This window comes from Scomber scombrus, chromosome 12 (assembly GCF_963691925.1).
Source record: "Scomber scombrus chromosome 12, fScoSco1.1, whole genome shotgun sequence".
Classification (NCBI taxonomy): domain Eukaryota; kingdom Metazoa; phylum Chordata; class Actinopteri; order Scombriformes; family Scombridae; genus Scomber; species Scomber scombrus.
Genome location: NC_084981.1, coordinates 2,924,104 through 2,940,750, shown reverse-complemented (window position 1 = coordinate 2,940,750; position 16,647 = coordinate 2,924,104). Strand labels below are relative to the sequence as shown.

The following is a 16,647-nucleotide window of genomic DNA, read 5'->3' as shown; positions in this document are numbered from 1 at the left end:
AGTCTTGGAAAAAATGAGAACAATGTTGAACTATTCCTTTAACAAGCTAAACAAACAAGTTACAGTATATTGTGTAATTAAGATTTGACTTGTTCTTTACTAAATAGGCCTTAACATTGGGAGTAATTTATACTTCTTCTTTTAAAGAAATAGTTTATTGTAAAATATCCACATTGGACAAAAACTAAAGAGAACAATATATCAAATATAATACAACGGAAGTACTTTAAGAACAATCCATAGGGATGTAGCAGAGAAGGGGAATGCAGGAAGTGAGTCACACTGATGGAGGGTAGAGCTGGATCAATGTTTAGGGATTAAGATTAGAATCAGGATTAGATTAATTTCAAGGCAATGTTTCAGGTTTTTGGAAGTTTAATTTAGATTTGGGGCAAAGATTAAAATCAGATTGAAGGCTTTCCAGATTTTTGGACATTTAAAGGTACACTCCCTCATTTGACCACACTGCCCCGAATTCCAAATGTACTTCCCGGTCACTGCAGATGTTCAGCTGTGAAGTGTTTTTTGGAATTTGGGAGTGATGTTGGATGCTGTAACCAACCCAGGGAGAGAAGGTGTTGAGGGTTTGGCCAACGAATGGATGTAGCCAGTGAACGTCCTCACAAGTATAGTAATACAAGCTTGTGCGTGTGTTGTTTTTTTTCTTTAGTGTCTCTTGTCGCCCCCTAGTGTCCGTCCATGCTCACTGTGTGTGTGTTGATGTTTGGTGCGTCGCTGCCTCCACACAGTAGTTTGGTTTGTCGGAGGCAGTGAAGCCCGGCAGACACACACACTGGTAGGAGCCCACTGTGTTGAAGCACTTTGCATTTTTACACAGCGACATGCGATTGTTGAGTTCCGAACACTCGTTCACATCTGAAGATGAAAAGGAGAGATTTAATATTAACAAAGTTATGATTTTGTGTGTGTTACTTGTGCTTTGAGTGTATGTGTGACCGCTCTCTCTCTTACCGATGCAGGCCATGCGGGACAGGTCCAGGGTGTATCCATCAAAGCAGTCGCAGGTGTAACCCTCCTTAACCCGCACACACCGACCGTTCTCACAGCCATTCAGTATCCCACACTCCTCTGCTCGCAGACCCTCAAAGGCCTTGTATGGATCTACAGCACAATAGGACAACAAGGTGAGTTATTATTGATCAGCACGTCACAAATCTGAGACATTAGTGTTTAACCCTTAAACAGACAACATGCACCAGGAGATACTAGTGTTTCCCATTAATAGACTGTGGCGGCCCATATTATTAAATTACTGAGTGAAGTTGTGACAATTGTCCACTGTCTCTGCTGCACGGAGGGTTCAGCTCCGCCCCACTGAGACAGAGCAGAGGAGCAGCTAACGTTAGCCTCTGCTATAGTTTGCTGTCACTTCTCGTCGAGTTGCTCACAGCAGGAATACTACTACTTTATTCCTCCTCACTGTTCTGTATAAAATGTCCAGACACAGGAGGACAGAGTTGCTCCTTCAGTAAGCGGCTACAGGACGCTGTAATTAGCAGCTATGGTCGATCGAGCTAGAGAGTGAATGAAGAGAGGGAGCGGTGAGAGTAAGAAAGCCGGTGAATCAGATCAATAAAACGTTATTTTCTAATTGTTTCACAGCGGTTATGTTTATGGCATCATTCCAGTGCCAAAATCTGCATGCATAAAAAACACTCTCTGTGCCTTCTACTCGCTCGCCTTTGCTGAGTTTTGGCACTTTAGGGGCGGGCATTGAATAGGCAGCCCCGCAACCCCCCCTCCTTTCTGATTGGTCACTACTGTCTCCAGGTCATCATTGCGGTTGGCGGCAGAATTTGATTGCGGATGGAGATGTCAGAGAAAAAAGAGGTAAGTTGAGGAACAGACAGATATTTAAATTTAAATGTCTTGAACAGCTTCGGAGTAATTGTGATAGTTTACTGACTTGCTACAAGGGAGAATGGAGGCTCTCTTCCTGATGACCCGCCCTACTCTGCCTCGGATCGGCTCTGACCTGGAAACACTAGCCGTTTAAAGTGACCAATCAGAAAGGAGGGGGGGTTGCGGGGCCGTCAATTTAATGCCCGCCCCCAAAGTGCCAAAACTCAGCAAACGCGAGCGAGTAGAAGGCACAGAGAGAGTGGTCTTTATGCACGCTGATTATTGTTTTTATGCGCACAGATTTTGGCACTGAAATGACGCCATATACGTTCAACAGCACAAATAAACTCCCCCACACGCCTCCACTCAACCCTGCAGCTCAACCTCAAACCTCTGAATATGAAACACTGGTGTGCTGTTTAACACACAGCAGCATTATGCTGGTTTGATTTGTCTCTCTTTTATTTTTTTACCTTAATATGAGAAACGTATCCTGGTGGAGATACAACTCATAAAATCCAAAATGTACAAAATATTTTTTAAATGATTTGTGGAAATGTTTACTTAGGTGAAAATGAGATAACTAGTTATATCAAAGTAAATAAAAATAATAATTTTCACGTCATTTTCCACTCCTGCCTGTTTAAAGGTTAAAAAGGTTTGGGATTTGGCAGTGAGAGATTTCTGATGTTAGAGCAGGGTTATCAAACATACGGCCTGTGGACCAGAAACGGCCAGCTGGATAACTTTGTAAAGTATGATGCCAGGTTTCAGGACCAAGTTATACTTTGAGGAGCTGGCTTTGTGTAAAATGCTGCTTCAGAGGTTTTCCCACCCAGAATACATACTGTGGTCGTATTTAAACCATTCATATAATGAACATGGTGCAAATTAATCTGTCATAGTCTGACACATAATATTGTTTAAATTGCACTTATTTTTCTTAAGACATCTCAACCTGTTCATCTGTTTTGTAAATAGATGGTTTATTATAGTAAAGTTATATTACATATTATTCTTTATAGGTTATTGTGCAGCGGTTTTACTTTTCACTTCACACTTGAGATCAAATTGGTTTGCATTTGGTAAAAATTAGTAACTAAACTAAAATGAGTTTGACAGCCCTAATTTAGAGGTTACAAATGGTGTATCCTTTTCAATTCACAGACTGTTCTAACTGTCACTAACTTGTATAGTTTTGGTCTGAGGCTAAAGACAACCAACTTTATTTATGTTTGCTTTACATACAAATAAAATATCAGATGATTTAACAGTAAGAATTACAAGCATAAAAACATACAATTAAAAACAACCCCAATTATAATAGAAAGAAAGTAAAATGCTAAAGTGTAAAACGTGTGATGCTGAGCTGTAGAACATCTCAGACAAAGGTGTAAATTCAGACAAGTAGAGTTCAGTCCATCTTTGTAAGCTGCGTGTGGCACAGTTAGAGGTTTTGTTGATGGCAGACGGTGGAAAGAGTGGAAGGCCAGTGGAAAATGTCTAACAACATGTAGGGGGGGGGGGTCAGGAAAAAAAACAGGGTTCATGTAAAATCTGGCTCCAGTCCTGGAAAAAGTAGAAGTGATCATAGCACTGGCTTTAGCTACAACTTTCTAATGTGATCCTCAATGACTAATGCTTTTACCATACAGAAATCCCTGCATGCCCCAAAAACATGCATTCAAATTTTAGGTACACAGATCGAATAGATGGTTTACATAACATGTTGTTAGTTCTGTTGTCACAAGATGGCAGCAAAGCGCTGTGAAATGTCTGTCAGTCATTACAGAGGCTGAACCTGCATATTTATGGTGTAATAGCCAATAATGAAAAGCTCTGCAGTAGAGTTTGTAGCACTTATAAATGTGTAGATGTCCACTATAATACACAGTTTATTTGGGACTCTGAGCTAAAACTAATAGAGTCTAATAGAAATAGCCCTGCAGTAGATCTTACTCTCATGGTAAGACTCTAGATTACTCAGAGCTAAACAATTACAGACCCATTTCTAATCTATCTTGCCTTGGTAAATATTTAGAGAACACTGTTTTTAATCAACTTCTCGTCCATCTAAGCAACAACAGAATTTTAGAAAATCTCCAATCAGGCACAGAGACAGCCACATTGTTTGAATCCACAATCATTCTCAGGCCATTTACAACTTTCAGTGGGGCTGTCTTCTGTTGTTGCTTAGATGGACGAGAAGTTCTATTAGACTAGTGATGTACAAACTATTCCATAAAGGTTCATGAGGCTGCAGGTTCTCATCCTAACCAATCAGAAGCACACCAGGCTTGACTCATTTAATCAACTGATCTCAGTATGCAGACAGTTGATTGGTCATGTGCTCTTGATTGGTTGGAACAAAAACCTGCAGACACACAACCCTTTATGGAATAGTTTGGACATGCCTGTATTTGACCTTAGTGCAGCATTCAGTACAATCAGCTATGACATTTTAATTAACATACTGGAGAAATGTGTGTGTCCCTTACTGTGTTTTAGACTAACTGACTGAGCATATATCCACGTCTGGAACTTAACAACAGTTAAATGAGCTGCTTGATTAGTTTGGTGCTCCACGTTTGATCAACTCTAAGTCACCACTGAGACGTTTCTCATTCAGCAGCCTTCAGGAGAAAGAGTGAGACAGATTCAGCAAAACACGTGATGCTAATGTTATTGAAGCTGCACTAGCTCTCCTCTAACTTAATAACTATAATATAGTTCAGAGAATATAACTACTTAACTAGTTTATAATATATAACTACAAATAACTATAAAATATAGCTCAGTGAATACCTTAACTATATAACATACACTCACTGGTCTCTTCATTAGGTACACCTGTGCACTCTTATTCAATCCAATCCAACAGCTCAGTTTTAAATTCTACATATGAAGTTTATACAGTTTCAGTTTTTGTTGACAAGGAGGTGATAATTCTACTTAATGTTTATTATTGAGTGATGGTGGTGTATTAGAGTGCATTATATTGAATGGTGTTCCTAATATTTTGTCCACCTCATTAACATACATGAGGGCAAAATATTGGCAACACCATTCAATTCATCCCAGTACACCACCACTACCACTTAGTGCCACCTAAAAAAAAAAACAAAGTAGAATTATCACCTTTTTGACAATGTTAACAAAACTGAAACTGTATAAACTTAAGAAATGTAGAATTTATAACAGAGCTGTTGGATTGGAGTGAATCAGATTGCACAGATGTACATGAAGAAGTGGCTGGTGACTGTAGTTCAGAGAATAGAACTACTATATAATATAGTTCAGAAAATTAAATTGAAGGAGAGTAACACAGTAAAATCTGCAGCAAGAATAGGACAAGGTAAGACCGGTAGCCCCCCCCCCAACAAAGTAAAATCCCCCCTATGTGGCAGTGACTCCAGCATCTCTGTTAGATCAGCTGATGTGAGGAGCCACGGAGGCCGGTAAAGCACAATAAACATTTAGATAACTATAAGGGATAAATGGTCGTACATTGATACTTGTGTAAGAGTTCAAGTTTTCCATCAGGTTTGGTCTTCTGCATGTTAAATACTTCACAAACAACCTACGAGTGGAAAAACGCTTCACAGGCCAAAACAGCTGCACCGAATGCTGAGCTCGCTTTTTTTTTTTTTTTTTTAAACATGTAAGAAATAATCCACAATTTGGTCAAAATTACTTCCAGTGGGCATATTATGTTTTAACTTTAACTTGGAAAATTGCTACAAGCAGGTCTTATGTCATCCTGCTTCACCAAGTTTGCATCCAACACAAAGAAAGTGGGTCCAAATGGCAACAATAGTAACCAAATATCTCAGACTTACACTGGATTGTATTGTATTCATAGTGTTATTCATTCAGCTCCTAAACCGCCGAACACTGTACACTCCATTCAGCAGTGATATCAGCGAGTCACACACACTTCCAACAATTGTTTGTACCTTTTTCTCTGCTCTATTCTACATTGTTAAGTTGGCTATCTGCTGATGAACACCTGAGAGCGGTTAAACTACACACACACACACACACACACACACACACACACACACACACACACACACACACACACACACACACACACACACACACACACACACACACACACACACACACACACACACACACACACACACACACACACACTATTCTTGACCTGGGCTGCAATACTTTGAAGGCCTGATCCCAATCTTGAGACTTTACATTCTTCACCGTTTCCTTTGTCTTGAATTAAATATTCCTGTTTCAGCAACGTTAAGCTTTAATATGAAATGAATAACTGTAGAAGAATTAAAGGTAAATAACTCTGTCCCCAACCATAATGGCACTGTGTTTTTACACAAGTGTAGCGCCCACTCTCCAATCATTATTATGCTATTATATTATCATTATATCAGTTGTATAAAATAAGATTCAAAAGACAATAATATCGTGTATTGTGATTATTTCTGAGGCGATATATCGTCCAATAAAAGTAGTTATTGACAGATCTATAAAGGAGATATAGAAATACTCACGCTCCTCATTCTCGTAGAAGGGGAGGATACCCTGCTGCTCAGGTGATGGTGAGTAGTCTGGGCTCACTTCGTATTCATGGATGGGGCCGGCAACGAGGGCGTCCTGACCGTATGCCCGCCGTCCGCCAGCACCCATTGGAAGGTTGCACATGGACGCGTAATCCTCTGAGAGACAGAAGGGACATTCATCACTGAATGAGAAAAGTGTGGAGCTGCCGAGTGTTGTAAGAGTTTACTAATGACAGCTGATCAGTCCACTTATCAGTCATTGATTCTACTCAAGTGTCAGCTGTGTGTGCTGGAAGTTTAGTTTGTGTTTACTGATACAAATGCAGGAGGTGTGTGTTTGTGTGTGTAGTGTGTACCGTGGTTTCTGGGTGGACACAGTGCACATTCCATGCCCCACCCCTCCCCATACAGACAGCAGCACTCTGTGTATGTGGTCTTCCTGTCTCCATCCAGAGGCTGAGTGCAGGTCATAGATTCTGTCACCGTCTGCCAGCAGATACCCTGGTAGTCTACCTGCTCCGCCTCGTGTTCCTCTGCGCACACACACACACACACACACACACACACACACACACACACACACACACACACACACACACACACACACACACACACACACACACACACACACGCATTTGATGCAATTCATTGATAACATATACATAACAAACCCAAACTCATACCAAAGCGAGGAGCAGCTACTGTAGCAACTTCTTTGAACCAGGTTTTTAAGATCGCAGCTTAATTATTAACTTTTTTTTTTATCAATACTCCTGAATGAAATACTTAATCTGTAAACGATGACCCAAAAAATAAATAAAAAGCATAAGAATGAACACTCAAGGAAGCAATGACTTCCTATGAAACAGGAAAGGTGGAGGCTGAAGCTATTTTTATAAAACACATCAGAAAGTAACACTGACTGTATTCTCTCCATAACAATGACATTTGTGTTTGTTCATTAAATAGGTCAACTAATATTAAAACCAGCTTTTTACTTTATATTGATGTATGGAACTATAACTAGCTTGATTTAAGAAATGTTATACAATATTAATATAGTATGACATTTTTGTATTAATTATATAGTATTTATTCATTAGATTATTTTTTTTACCACTATTGTTTTTATTGCTTGTGTATTTACTTTGCTGTTGCTATTCTTACAGTCCACTTTGCTGTTGTAATACTGTTCATTTCTTCACTGTGGGACTAATAAAGGATTATCTTATGTTATTATATTATATCTGGTTTGCAGCATCATTTATCCTTTTTTGTCAATTTCAATATTATTTTATCCATCAATCAATCTGTATTTATATAGCACCAAATCACAAATCATTGTCATGGCTTTATTATTATGTTTACACATACTGTCTTAATCCTTTCATTTTTGTGTTGTTCACTTCTACAAGGTCAAAAGAAATGAAACAGTAAACATACAGTAACATGACATACAGTGCTCCAACTCTGGGTTCTTTCTTCTGAAGATACCGATACCAAGATTAGGGAGCAAAAAAAAATTCCACTGTTGATATATCGGCTGATAACGTTATATGTACAGAATATATACATATACACATTTTTTGTAATGATCCCTCAAATGTGGTTATCAAACACAAACATGTGTAATGGAGGAATGATATTTTACAGTTTAACAATCAAATTTGTTGCATAAAATGACATCAGTGACTAGGTTGTCCATTATATAATCAGCATTTTATGTATAATTGATCTTTTTTTTTTTTTTTAATTCAAGTGTATGTATGTTTTCCTGTTCTGTGTGGGTTTTTATTCATAACTCATTTTAATTTAATAATTATTACTGTTTCAGTGCACTGATATCTGTGATAGGCCAATATCGGCCGATACTATATATAATAATATATCGGTCTGGCTCTAATAATGTATAAATATGTTTACAGACAGGAACTTATAGTCAGTTATAGTAGATTGGTGTAGCTCTGCTCCATATAATGATTTAAATACATGGTTTTAGATATAGTCTGTTAGTCTACATTTAGGAAGAATGCTACAAATGGTTTGTAACCAAGAATCTACTCAGAAAAAGATTTCAAACTGGAAATGACTAAACAAAAACTGATACGTACAAATAATGTGGGGAAGAAATTCCTGCTCGCCTCTCATTAAAGTGTGTTACAGACAAATGAAGGAAACAAAGCTTTTCTTACCAGTCGCCTCAGGAACGAACACACAGCGGTTAGTGTTGGGATCCAGCAGCATGGGGTGTGTACAGAAACAAATGTACGAGCCATCTGTGTTCAGACACTGTCCATCGACACACACCGACTCATCCAGACACTCATTGATGTCTAACAGGAGACAAAAGAGACATTTCATGGTAAAACAGTCAGAGGATCTTCTTCATGTCAGCTGCACTTCCTCAGCTCACATTACTGTAGACACACAAACACAGACGTGGTGTTAAGTATTTAGCTCAAACACCTGTTCAACTCAACTCCACACTTTGAGAGTTTATATTGGTTCAGTTTATTTCTGCTGCCTGACTCATCATAACTAATGATCTACAACTGGATGATCATGAAGAGTTGAATATCACATTTCTATTTCCTGCATTGGCTTCAAATTTGAGCGTGAAAGTTCATTCTTGGCCTAGAAATAATAATTTAATAAAATCATTTAATGTTCACTAACAAGCTGTTTCTGGAGGGGATGAAGCTTCCTCTCTTTCCCTGCAACTCTATAACAACATAGTGTTTTTTTTAAACAAGTTTACATTTGAAGCCTAAATAGATTCATAGGAAATAAATGTTATATAAAGATTTAAGTTAAGATACAAAGTCAAGGCAAACTTTCATGCTCCATAATGTTAAAGTGGGATGTCTGTGGTTCAGGAGGAGGTAGAGCAGGTTGTGTGCTAATTGGAAGACGGGCGGTTCAGTCCCCCGATCCTCCAGTACACATATCCTAAGTGTCCTTGATACTAGATGCTGACTCCCAAAGGCTGTGATGTCTGTGTGTGAATGATTAGAAACTCCTCCTGATGAGCAGATACAATTATGCGTTCAGACAGGGCGCGATGACGCGCCACAAGTTTACATGTTAAGTCAATGCAAACACACAATTAGACGTGATACACGCGACGCCGCGAAAATCGCTTGCGATGAAGCGAAAAATCGCGTCCATCGCTCCAGTTGAACATTTTTAACTTTTGCGGCGACATCGCGTGACGCCGTGCCGCGATAGCCTATCAGCGTTGAGATTCTCCCGACGTCATTGACGTCACTTACGTCATGACGTATAGCCCAGCTGGCTTTCCCTTATAAAGTTTTGAAGAAGAAAAAAAACAAACAGGGTGGCCGTAATGCACCAATTGTTGTTTGCCAACCGCCATTAAACAGAAGAAGCAGAAGAAGAAGAAAAAACAAACAGCTGACTCTCCCGGCATAGATTCAACAGTTAATTTACGTGTGTTTTTGTCAGTTGATGTGTGTCGCAGGAAATGGAAAGGCCTCAGGAGCCTCAGGGACACATATGAGAGAAAAGAGTAAGTGATCTCAGCCATGGTTGATGATTGAAGAAGCAACGTTGTTGTTATCTAGTGAAAATGGGCGGGCTCGCGTCACACGCGAATTTTACATTATGGTCACGCATGGAAAATCGAGCGATGGCGCACGATTTTTATCGCGTCATCGCGCTTGGTCTGAATGCAATGTGGCTTTGAGTGCTCAGACATCACCTCACTATTTTTTAAATCTATTATTTCTATGTGCTTTAATTCTGTGCATTTGTTGGCTAATTGAATGATTGTGACTGTGACTGTGACTGTAGGTTATTCCCTTCCTGCCTCCAGGCTTCTCTCCTCTCTCAACTCACCAGCCAACATGTGCCTCTGTGAAATGTTTGTCATTTTGCTTGTGTGAAGAAAAAACAGCCTAAATTCTGTAGGGGTGGGTAACATTTTTGTTCATGTTTTGTTATGTAGTTAAGTTTAGATCAGTCGTGTCCAAACTATTCCATAAAGGGCTGTGTGTGTGCAGGTTTTTGTTCCAACCAATCAAGAGCACACAATTCGACCAATCAACTGTCTGCAGACTGAGATCAGCTGATTAAATGAGTCCAGCCTGGTGTGCTCCTGATTGGTTGGCATGAAAACCTGCAGCATCATGAGCCTTTATGGAACAGTTTAGACATCTCCGGTTTAGATGGTTGAGGTTTAGTTCAGTTTTATTTATTAGTTTGTTGTTGAAGTTAAACACTTTAAATAAAAAACTTTATAAAGAGCTGCAAATGAATTGTTGCTGGTGGTTCTAGGGAGTGTCTTTCTTCCATGTTGCACCAGGTTTCCTCTAGAAAGGCGCTGTATAAATGCAGTCCATTTACCATCTTTCATTTTATTCTAATTGAAAGTTGTGTACAGTGTTCTCTCTTATAGTCCACACATACAGACATGTGCTGCCAAAATATTCTAAAAAAATTCACTGAGCTCCTGATGAAATGTTTGGAGTTAACAGCCTGAATCCTGATTTGACAGCTTTGCATCCAAAATATACCAGATGTTCTTCAGAGAGCTATTAATGGATGTTCAATCGTGCAGTGAGTACTGTTCTCTGTCTCAATAGCGCGTTGCTAATGCAGCAGGTGTCTCTAAGCTGCTGAGTCAGCAGAGTATCCATATGATTTAAAAGCAAGTCATCAGCTGAGTTTGAGATAACTGCGACAAGGAAACTTTTGATATCCTTCAAGTTTCTGTCACACACACACACACACACACACACACACACACACGCACACACACACACACACACACACACACACACACACAGAGTGAGTGTTTCTGACCTTGACACTCCATTTTAGCCGGGTCGTAGTCCTGTCCAGTCTTGCAGTAACACTCGTAGCTGCCCACAGTATCATGACAGAAGCCTCCTTTACACACCTCCTGACCAAACAGTGTACATTCATCTGCATCTGCAAACACACAGAGAACACACACAGGTTCAATATTCAGAGAGCAAGAGGAGAATTTACTGTTGGCTTCAAGAGTGTTACAATAGAAGCAGGAGTGACTGTGCTGTGGCTTTATGTACTGTAGCAGCACAATGACTCCCAGGGAGTGAATGTTACGTGTGTTTATATATAATGTGTAAGTAGCATTCATGTAGCATTAGTATACAGATCCAATACTACTTACACTGCATAACTGTTGCATTCTTACAATAGTTTTAGAAGAAAGAAAGAAATAAAGCACTATAAACATTTCAGTCTCTCTAACTTGTGTGATGTGTCTGTGAAAGAAAGAGAAGAGTCAGGAGGTGAGGAGGTTCAAAACGTCCTGCCTGCACACAGCATGTAAAACCCATCCTCACATTTCACATGAAATAAAAAAACAAAACCCCCAAAACACTTCCACAGTTGTAAAGTTGAGTGTGAAGGCTGGACATGTTTCAGCTTGTCATTCAGTTTGAAATGAGCTGACAGGATGATAGAGGTACACCTGATCCATTTATCCTTATAGATGGAACACTAATAGTGACACGTCAACCAAACCTGTACAAATAATGAAGCTTGGCACTTTGTAGCATAACATAGCTACTATTTAACTGTTTCATTACTTTGATAACTGCATGGATTAAATACAATGAACCATAAACGAACAGATGATTCCATGATCTAACCACATATGTTCTATGTATGTATCACTAACGTTTTTAACAAATCACAAAGCAGCAACTTCAGCTGTGACATTTCTATGATATAAATGAATCAAGTCTTACTTATGTAGCTGTCAGCTGTGGGTACTTCAGATGTTGGTACTTCATACAGCGAATCTCCACTGGGGATAAAACCTCTTCCTGATGGACACATCTGGTTAAACTGGTCTGAAGGGGACAGAAATGTACATGTGGAGGTTAAACATCTGTATGCAGAGATGTTCTGTTCATATTTGAATAAATAAGACGATGATTAGACCACTTTGGTGCTAAAAGTACATACTTCCTGAGACTTTGGCACTATAATGCCTGTTTGCCAGGAACTATTCTAATGAAAAGGAATGATGAGACAACAGTACATCATGCCTGCTTCCTGTCAGGTAACAAGAAGATAGATAAAGATAAAGATACAGCGGCCCCCTAAGACCCAAAACTGAATCCGGGTTTTTTGCAAACATGTTGATATTGAAGTGTGAGTATTAGAAAGTATACTTAAAGTCTTATTATACTGTACAGCTTTTGATATTTTTCTACTGATATCTCAAACAGGAGTTATTGGTATGTGAACATGACTTGTATATATGTATAGGGCTCAGCTTGATGATCAGAAATTAAATAAGAAATGCACACACAGATATGCAGTCAATACAGAGATGAAGCTAACTCAGTTATCCATATACAAAGAGCAGGGCCCTGATGTCCAGTGGCTCATTTCATTGTAGCTGATGCAACCTGAACACCACATGATGTTATCTCAATAGTGATTTTCCTCTCTAGCTTCATAAGAAAACTAAAAAAAAATGATACTGCTGGTTAACTGTTTTCTGAGTGTATCTACGGTGTCTAACAGAAGTTTTCTCAAAATGGCTCACATCAGAGTTTTACTGGCCAGGCACATATTGGATCAGAAAATGAATGGTGTGTAAATGTAGGCTTCTCCATATTTTCCATATAAAGCCAGAGAGTATTGAATACATTGGGAGAAGAGAACCTTGATCATAAACTCTCAAGAACTGAGACAAGTCGAGAGATCTGCAGAAATGTTAATAGTTAAAATAAAACAGTGAGATAAGGAACAGTAAGCTTCTCTCATCTGCTTTGGCGAGGCTGGAGTTGGAATGATTGAATGAATAGCAGGAATGCAGAGGAGGTAAATGAAACAGAAACTAAGAGCATCTGTCTCCACTGTAAATTACCTGCTCAGTGTTTAATAGTTGTTTATTGTGGTTTAGAAAGTAACCGCCACAAAAAACAATATAATAGATAATAACCTTTTATGTCTCTCATACGCTGGCTTTGTTCTCCCTACTGCCGCTCCCTCTCTCTCTCTCTCTCTCTCTCTTTTTCATTCATCTTCCCTGATCTGTCCTTAAATCCTGACCTCCCTCCTCCTCCGCTGACTGACCTGTGCCGTTGACAGGACAGGGATAAACCTCGCAGTTGTCTCCCCAGCCAGCTCCCAGCGTGCAGCAGCACTCCTGCAGGGTGACGTGGCTGGTCAGCACACTCTCACACAGGTTCTCATTGTTCATACGGAAGTAGCACTCCTTACGCCCCACCGATGAGGCTGAGGGATGAAGAGAAAGAGGGAAACACAGACACATATGGTTTAGTGGCCAATTCATGTGAAATCATGACAGGTTATAAGGCAGGTCAAACTACTTAAGAACCAAACCTGATCAAGAGCTGCTCTCAACTTCAGCCAGTTGTTTTAAACTTCAGTAGCTACATGAATCAGGTGCTTAGTGAATTATTTAGCATTTCATTGCAGAGTGTTGGATTTTGACCAGTGGGTAGCTATGATGGTGAGTGAGATTTCAGGCTCCATTAAATTCCACTCGCTCCACAAGCATTTTTATACTAGTCCCAGAGACTTTATACTGCTGCATCACACACTATACAAGTTTTGAATATACCAGTACAGCTGAAGCAAAGTTCACGCTCCAGCTGCTTTTCTGTCTGATCTGGTTTCTTAAATTGTAATGAAGCTCCATCTCAAATCTGGGTAAAATAGTCATGAACCCTTTTCAGGTCAGGTACAAATAGTGAAGATATATGTACTCTGCAGGCTACAGCAGCCAGTTTAGCACATCTCCTCATCTTCTTTCCTGGTAGTATGACATTAAACAAAACAAATCATTGGACACATTATAAATACAGGTTTAGGTTGTTATTATATTGGCTTCATTGATCAGATATGCTGCCAGAGAAAGATTTTTATATAAATCATAAAGTTCATAGTCATGTCTGGATGTGATTATGGAGTTATTTTATACTCTCAGGAGGGCAGTTTTACATAATGTGTTTGGTTACAGGAGATCCACTGTTGTTTATATCACAGTTTGCAATAACAAGGAAATTAATCAACATTCTTCTTCGTCTCTATCTGCTATATAAAGTTTATGTTCATCTTTGCACACTTATATGGAGAAACAACTGTGTAATGATGCCTTCAGGTTCTTTGTTCATTAGTACAGACGCTGAAGGACAATCACCTGTGGGGACGGCCTCGCACTTGGCGACCATGACGTTGTACTCCTGGCCGCTGGGACACACGCAGAAGAAGGAGCCGTCGGCGTTCACACACTGAGCTTCTCCACACACACTGCTCAGCAGCTCACACTCGTTCACATCTGTTGGAGAGGAGACCGATGAATGTTACTGTTACTTAACCGGGACATTAACCTCTTCACATGCAATACATACAGTCAGTATTGGATGTAGTGATGGATGAGTTCAGCAGCATCCCTAATAAGCACAATTTGTTGCAAAATAAAATAGTCACAACTCCAATTAAAATATATTTAGAAAGCTATTTGAGGCTCCAGATTATTGACCTATCTACATATTGCCCTCATATTTTCCCAGAATGTTCCAATGGTCCAGTTCTGTCAGTCACCTTCTCATGAGCCTGCATTTTAATGAGCTGTGAAGTGTTTAGGAATCAGCTGGGACAGTCTATTCTATAATGGGATCAATAAAAGTGGACCCAGTTACAGTGGAAACAGACATTCCTCTGTTTTGCAGATGACGATGAGGTTTATTCTAGAGGACAATGTACAGTTGGAATGAGGTGGACTATAGTAAAGTCTGGAGATGCACTTCCATTTTGTCATTGGTTTTAGAGCGATGCATCACAGTTGATCACAATACAAACTGCAAAGTAGACGTAAAGTGTTTTACATTGAAAAGTTACATTTATGTAATTTTGCCCAGCGATGATGCTGAAGGATGAAGGTCTGCGGGACTGCCACTAAACTGGTGAGGTGATATCTATCCATTTTCTACATAAGATATCACAACTAATACTGACTCCTTTTTAGAGTTTCCCCCTCTTGTGCCATACCCAGCTAAAGCTGTTTTGGATTGTCATGAATTTGAATTAATGATCCCACGAGACAAATCCAACATGTTCACTTGTACAAAGTATTTTCCATTACATAGTCTAATTGCCATGACATTAGCTGAGCACAGTCATTTTCCCATGGGAAAGAACTCCCTTTGAATTTGGTGATTTAATGGCCTGTTTTATAGCAGGTCCTGAAGATTGCTGTGCTCTGATAGGCCGTGTGAGCATGATGTTTGTAGTATGCTGATTCCAGAAACACAAGCAGGGACGCTTTTATTTCTTAGGTGCTAATGCTGCAGGGCGACTACAGAGAAGAGGAAGGATTATAATGCCTTTCTGTACAAATGGTGTATCGAGCACTAAAATCAAGATAATAATTCCAGATCTGTCCTTTAATCTAAAACTGTCTCATTCAGGACACATATGAGCTTTTCAAGCAAAACTCATCCTTAAATCCAAATCTTAGCCCTAAACCAAACCACTGCAAAACTTACAATCATCCAAAAATCACCCATGGAAGGTGCCAAGTGACATCAGGCACTAGTTTTCATATTATGATATTTTGCAATACCCCCCCTCACCCTCCTGGCTGAGTGGAGGGAGCTCGCTGTGAGAGAGGGAAGAGTTGCAATTCCACCTCTCAGGATGAGAAAGCAACAACTTCAAATAAATGTGTGACTCACGAGCTGTATTGCCAAGTCTTTTGGACATCAACACATTAACAGTTTCCTCGGTATTAAGACAAAGTAGCCGGATGGGTTTATGAGAAACACATTTGCTGAAGCTGCTGGTGTTTAAAGCGTTGCTAAACATAAGAACAAAGCTGTCAAACTGGCAACAGTGATACAAAGGAGAAGTGGAAGAAGAAGGAGAGGAGAGATGAGCGAGGGCAGAATCGGAGAGGTGCGAGGGGGAAACCGCAAGAGGACTGAGGCAGGATAAAGAGGAGGAACAGGAGGAGAGGGAAGCAGAGAAAACAGGCTGATAAGAAGAGAAGGATAGATGGAGGGGAAGGAAGACAGACACGCATTCTGCATGGTTAGTGGTACACCACCGCTGTGTGTGTATGTGTGGTTGAGTGTGTGTGTGTGTGTGTGTGTGTGTGTGTGTGTGTGTGTGTGTGTAAGTGAGTCCATCTGTGTTAGCCACAGTACAGTGATGTCTTGGCAGTGAAGAGGAGGCAGCTGGCTGGACTGAACTT

At 39.8% G+C, this 16,647-nt stretch overlaps 1 protein-coding gene across 1 annotated transcript in view; it reads right to left on the bottom strand.

Moving 5' to 3' along the window:
* Nucleotides 1–231: 231 nt before the first annotated feature.
* The window catches only part of ltbp1 (latent transforming growth factor beta binding protein 1), a 137,180-nt gene continuing 120,764 nt past the window's right edge, over nucleotides 232–16,647 (bottom strand). Inside the window, exons 21-29 of the mRNA XM_062429856.1 lie at nucleotides 14,593–14,730; nucleotides 13,503–13,664; nucleotides 12,161–12,265; nucleotides 11,226–11,354; nucleotides 8,594–8,734; nucleotides 6,758–6,934; nucleotides 6,393–6,557; nucleotides 973–1,122; nucleotides 232–876 (exon numbers count right to left, since the gene is read on the bottom strand). Coding sequence (XP_062285840.1) covers nucleotides 704–876; nucleotides 973–1,122; nucleotides 6,393–6,557; nucleotides 6,758–6,934; nucleotides 8,594–8,734; nucleotides 11,226–11,354; nucleotides 12,161–12,265; nucleotides 13,503–13,664; nucleotides 14,593–14,730 — 1,340 coding nt within the window. The 3' untranslated portion in view covers nucleotides 232–703. The remainder of the gene's footprint in view (nucleotides 877–972; nucleotides 1,123–6,392; nucleotides 6,558–6,757; nucleotides 6,935–8,593; nucleotides 8,735–11,225; nucleotides 11,355–12,160; nucleotides 12,266–13,502; nucleotides 13,665–14,592; nucleotides 14,731–16,647) is intronic.